At 36.9% G+C, this 6016-nt stretch overlaps 1 protein-coding gene across 1 annotated transcript in view; it reads right to left on the bottom strand.

Moving 5' to 3' along the window:
* dgki (diacylglycerol kinase, iota) overlaps positions 1-6016 on the bottom strand; it is an 89528-nt gene that overhangs the window by 21874 nt on the left and 61638 nt on the right. The window contains exons 11-16 of the mRNA XM_037695955.1: positions 4482-4564; positions 4268-4328; positions 4055-4168; positions 1113-1238; positions 741-819; positions 477-532 (exon numbers count right to left, since the gene is read on the bottom strand). Of these exons, the coding sequence (XP_037551883.1) occupies positions 477-532; positions 741-819; positions 1113-1238; positions 4055-4168; positions 4268-4328; positions 4482-4564 (519 nt within the window). The remainder of the gene's footprint in view (positions 1-476; positions 533-740; positions 820-1112; positions 1239-4054; positions 4169-4267; positions 4329-4481; positions 4565-6016) is intronic.

Here is a 6016-nt window from a genome sequence, read left to right as displayed (position 1 = left end):
TAACATGTTATGCTAATGTGTATAACATGCTATGCTAACATGTATAACATGTTATGTTAATTGTATAACATGCTATGCTAACATGTATAACATGTTAAGCTAACGTGTATAACACAAACGTGCATAACACGTTAAGCTAATGTGTAAAACATGTTAAGCAAACATGTAGAACATGTTAAGCTAACGTGTATAACACAAACGTGTAGAACACATTAAGCTAATGTGTAAAACATGTTAAGCAAACATGTAGAACATGTTAAGCTAACGTGTATTATGTATTGTCAAAAGACCCAGTTTACAGAATATCTTATATGCCTAAAAGATATGGGGAAGACATGTTTTATAAAGCATGCTAATTATGCTACAATAAGAAAAAGACTAAAAAATGTCTTCAGATTGCAAATGTTTTTTTTCTGAGTTCAACAATTATCTGTCATCAAGAATATTTATTTTCATTTATTTTATTTTTCGCTCACCCCTGCATAGAACATCTTGTTGCGGAAGCGACTGTTAAACTTCTCTGGGTTGGCCTCTGGACGAGCAAAAAACAGCAACAAAGAAAGAACAATGTATTAAACTTAGGAGAAACCTGCTAAAATACAAAAAAAAAAAAAAAACAATATACATTGGTGAGGATTATTTGTCTGTGCCGGTTTTAGCATGTCCTGCACTCAGAGTAAAGATGATAAGAAAAGTGGAGAAATGTGCAAAAAAAACTAGACGAGGTGAATTTCTCAGACCTCTGGACTCATGGAACTCCAGAGTGACGTGCGCGTCGAAGCCAAGGCTGAAGTAGTTGTTAAAAACATCCAGGGGAAGCTGCGCCCCAAAAACAAACAAATAAACAAATGAGCAAACAAATAAATCAAGACTAAATGCACAAATATTACTAAGGTTTATTCTGGTTGAAGCACAGCTGACTTTCTAAAAACAAATATTTTCTTTCTGCTTTTATTAACAAACAGTTTTAATGGTAGAAAAAGTATCTTGACTGAACGTTCTCATGTTCTGATCCGAACACAAACAACTCCAAAGGTTCTGTTCTTCTAAGGTGGTTTAATTTCTCCTTCTGAACTCGTTTTCTCTGTGTGGTTTCCGAGCTGCTGGCTGACCTTCTGTGTGCCCTCCTCGGGTTGGACGGAGCTTTTCTCCACCAGGAGGTTCCACCTGTCGAGCTGCACCACCGCGCCGTCCTCCACGTGGCACAGAACCTTCGACACCGGCTCATCGGTGTAACCCTACAAACAAAACCAGTCGTGTCGAGAGAGCAGATTGCTTTATACAACTCGTAGCTGTTTGAGAGCGTTATAATTGTAAACTTCTTGTAAACTCCCACAGTGCCTCTAGAGTGTCCTTGGACACGCTCACCGCCCTTGTCGTCTCCCCTCCCCTGCGGAATGTCTGCGTCACTATGTGCTTATGTGCGGGGTGTTTTTTTTTCAATTTCAGGCCATCTTTTCTCGGCCAAAGAGTGAGAGTCTGTTGGGAATTTTTTTTGCCTCCAAATCCTATACATGTGCCACTTTCATTACTTGTTTGTCTGTTTAAACAGGTCTCACTTGTAAATGAGTCTTCGAGGCTCAATGTGATTTATGTGTACAAATAAAGGTTGAATGGAAAAAAAAAGAACAGTTTCCAGGACAGGAGACATAGCAGGATTAATTTTTATTTGAAATACTTGTGTTGAAAACAAAAATACAACAACAGAAATACCTTCTCTCTGAGTTTCTGTCTGTTTCAGACATTTCTCTGCTTCATCAGAGCAGCTCATTAAACAGCTTCGTTCTCACAGAGCTAAGTTCCAAATCTAAACGACTTTCACTTTAGTCACTGATAATCTCACCGACACGTCCCTGCCTCCGTACTGTAGAGGAGGTGACTCTGAATAGAGACGCTCATTAAAAGCGACACTAATCATTAACGGACAACGTGAAGAGGAATCAGATCAATACGGGTTTGAAATGATTCGTGCAGAGATGTTACGTTTTATCTTCACTATAATCCCACAGAACTGTTCAGAGGGTATATATGTCACAAAGAAAATTTTTATGTTTCAAACTAAACAAAAAACTGCACGTTGACAACAAAAAATAAGATTCAAGCATTAAAAAGGGAGACTATTAGGTTTTTCTAATAACGCGCCAACGTTACGTTTTGCCCACATGCATGGTGAAAATGCTATAAAATATAAATGATAAAATTTGTGAAATTCAAAAGAACTTAAACTATTTGTTATTAGTTCATTAGAGCGACACGTTAAAACAGATTTTGAATGAATTCAGCTCCAAAAGAGCGATGGAGGTTGAGCTGATGAAACCACAAAAACAATTGTGTCTCTCATCCAAGAAGTCTCTCGGATGAGAGATGAAACTTTTCTACATTTTTTTGTTGATTTGCTTTGTTTTTGTTTGTTTTTTAATGTCCAGAGGACCAGATTTAACTTTTTTAGATTTTTCTACCTGGATTATTGAGCATGCATCAGGACACAAAAACAATTCTTAAAAGTCCAACCAAGTTCAGTCAGGCCATCTCTAGACAGTTTATATTTGGTGAGATGTTTCGTCGTTCATCCAAAGGACTTCATCAATCCTACGAGCCACAAACAAACTGAGTCCCACAAGCAGCACACTCACACAGTGGACCCACCAGTTTGTGACACTTCAGCAGATTTTCTACCTGGACTGAGCATGAACTTTGATGTTTTGAACCACTTTGGCTAAGAGGAGTCCAAGCCCTTTGGATGAAGGATGAAATGCCTCAACAACAAAAAAAAAGAAACCGTCCAGATGACCTGACTGAACTTTGCTGGATTATCTACCTAGTTTATTGAGCATGAACTTTGAAATCTTTAAAAGCAACTTTTTTGCACCTGCTGTACTGGTCCAAAGACGAACTGTCCAAGATCAAAACTGACCTGGACCCTGCATGCAACCGCTGTAAACAAACTCCAGCTACGCTCTTACGCACATTCTAGACTTGTCTAAAGCTGCGGACCTACTAGCAATCTATTTTTGATACTTTCTCTGGGATATGTGGAAACACTGTACCCGTCACCACTCAATTCATTGTTTGGGGTGGCCTTTGTGGCTTCACCCTTTAGCAGGTACAAGAGGAATATGATTGTTTTTGGTTTTCTTCTAGCTAGGATATTTATTTTAGGCAGCTGGAAGGATCTGCATCCCATGGCATATGAACACTGGATAAGAAAAGTTAAATGTCATGTTCATCTGGAAAATATTAGATATACCCTGAAAGGTTCTTTTAAAAGATTTTGGGACGCTTGGCAGCCTTTTGTGGCTTAAGTTACAAATATGCCAATGTGTTTGTGTCTGTGTGGCTGATCCGGTGTGGGAGGGGATTTTGTTGTATGCTTTTTTTAATCTTTTTTTTGTGTGTGTTTTTTAAAAAGAAAAAAAACAGACTGATTTTTAATTGTTTCATAGAGCTTGTTCAAAAAATACAGAACTACCTTGGTAATAAAAACTACTAAAGTTGATCAATTTACAACATTTTTGTAATATACAAGGTAGTGACATTTTTCTGAAGTGTTCCACACTTTTATTTTCTTATTGTGAGGCTATTAACTAAATAACCAATTACCCCAAAAGATCTCAACAGAAATAAGAGTGTGATCATTTTGAATGAAAACTGTGATAATTTACTCTGTGTTGTGTGTGTGTGTTGTGTGTGTGTTGTGTGTTGCTGCGAGCCAGTCAAACGGAGGTCAAGGCTTAAAGGATGAAATGCACAGGAAGAGAGTGCAGACATCCTGGAATGTGGCTGAGTTTCTCCCAGAGGTGTTAGAAACGAAGAGACACGATTTATTTTTACAACAAATAAAAATCTGAACATGCAGATAAAAGACAGGTATTTAGTCTAAACATGCTTCTGAATCGTAGTAAATTAGATTAGCGTTATCTTGTTTTAGCTGGATCTCGGTGTTTTCTGTGTGAAAACTACCTGCAGATGCAGTTTTTATATATTTAGAGGGTAAACTGTTGCTTCCTGTCGCTTTCTGTCAACGTTGCAACAAAAGTCAAGGCTGGAAACTCACCCCGCCCCAGTTGAGCGTCCTGGCGAGGTCATTTCCTGTTCCCAGAGGAAGCACAGCGACCGGAGGCTGGGGATTCATCTGCAGCTCATCGAGAGCCGAGAGGATCCACCCCACCTACAGAGAGGAGTACACAAACCCCACCACCAACAAGCTCCAGAAATTTGACCTTACACTTGATTAATAGAAAAAGAGAAGAGCAGATGAAAGCCTCACTGTTCCATCGCCACCGCAGGCCAGGATCCTCAGGTTTGGCACTTTGCGATACAACTCCAACCTGACGATAAAAAAAAAAAAAGGCAGAAAGCTGAATGAGAGCCGTATTAAAAAAAATAAAAAAAAACATTTATGATTAAATCTGGACTGAACAGATCTGATTATTTCCTCTCACAGTAAAATATAATTTAGGATTATAAATCCAGTTACTCACGCCTCTCGAAGTCCACCTTGGGACAGGTCAAAGACTTGTCGAGGGTTTAAGATCCACATGAACATCTGCACCAGCTTGGCACCCTGTAGGTGGAGAAAAAATGTTTTAAACTCGTTTATTTAACAAAAAGAAAGAATATAGTTCACACAATGTATGAAGTTTAAACCCATAATTAATTAAATTAATAAGTGTTTGGTCAAATGTTTATATAATAAAGACGTAAAAGATGATAAGCATCTAAACCTAAAATCCCTTTAATTTTATAATCAACTCCATCAGTTGATCCGATTTATTAAATCCACACTTAAATAAAGAAATTACATTTCCTGTGAAAATGTAGTGTAAATACTTATTGCAGAAGAATTTGCTATAAAAAAAAAACAGCTGAAATTAGCTAAAGCATGCTGAAATGAAAGAACAAGTCTAAAGTAGCTGAAAAACCCCAGAAAAACACACATTTGCTGAAATAGATTTAAATAAGCAGAAATTAGCACAGAAATTAGGAAATTAGCTTAAATAAATGGCTGAAAAGTTGCTGAAAAGGCAGAAAGAAGTTTAAACTACCAGAAGGAAGCAGAAACAGCTGAAATGAGCTCCAAAAATGTGAAATTAGGTGAAAAAGCTAAACTTAGCATAAACCCAGCTATATCGTAGCAGAAATAGCTGAAACAAGCATAAATAAGCTGAAAAGAGCACAACAAGCTGAAATTATCATAAAGAAGTTAATTAGGCTAAAAGTAGCAAAATTACCACAAAAAAATTGAACTCATCTGAAAACAGCTGAAATGAGATAAATATGCTAAAAAGGTAGCAGAAAAGTTAGAACAAGCTTAAGTTAGCAGAAGCAGAAGAACATGTTTGCCCAATTAGCCGGAAAGAAGCAGAAATTAGCACAAAAAAGTGAAAATTATCTGAAAATAGCTGAAATTAGCAACTAAAAAAGGCTGAAAAGTAGCCAAAAACAACCATAAATAAACTGATATTACAAGAAGGAAGTGGAAAGAGCACATTTTTTTATGAATTAGGCTGAAAAAAAAAGTAGAAATGAGTGCCAAAAATGTGGAATTAGCTGAAAAAGCTTAAATTAGCGTAAAGACATAGACAATAGTAGCTGAAATAGTAGAAAAAGCTGAAACATGCAGAAATAAGTTGACAGGAGCACAACAAGCTGAAATTAGTAGAAAGTAGTTGACAAAAAGTTTAAATTTGTACAAGGAAGCTGAAAGAAGAACAAAATGTGAAAGGAGCAGTAAAAGGTTGTAAACAGATCTAAAGATCTGAAGGAGGTAAAATGAGCTCAATTAATTTTCTATGAGGAAAAAATGGCAGAAAAGGTTAAATATTTCAAAAAGCTAAAGTTGCACCAATACCAAAAATCATAGAAGGATTGCCTTAAAAGAGCTGAACATTTAGATTTATGATTTGTTGAAATAGCTTAAAAACTGCGGGACGAGAATCACAGAAAAACATACGGAAGAAAAATAAATCACAACAGAGTGAATGCTTCATAAACAGTCACACAACTAGTTGTGCCT

The sequence above is a fragment of the Nematolebias whitei genome, chromosome 22 (assembly GCF_014905685.2).
Source record: "Nematolebias whitei isolate Nwh7 chromosome 22, NemWhi1, whole genome shotgun sequence".
NCBI classification, from domain to species: domain Eukaryota; kingdom Metazoa; phylum Chordata; class Actinopteri; order Cyprinodontiformes; family Rivulidae; genus Nematolebias; species Nematolebias whitei.
This window is presented reverse-complemented; position numbering and strand designations above follow the sequence as displayed.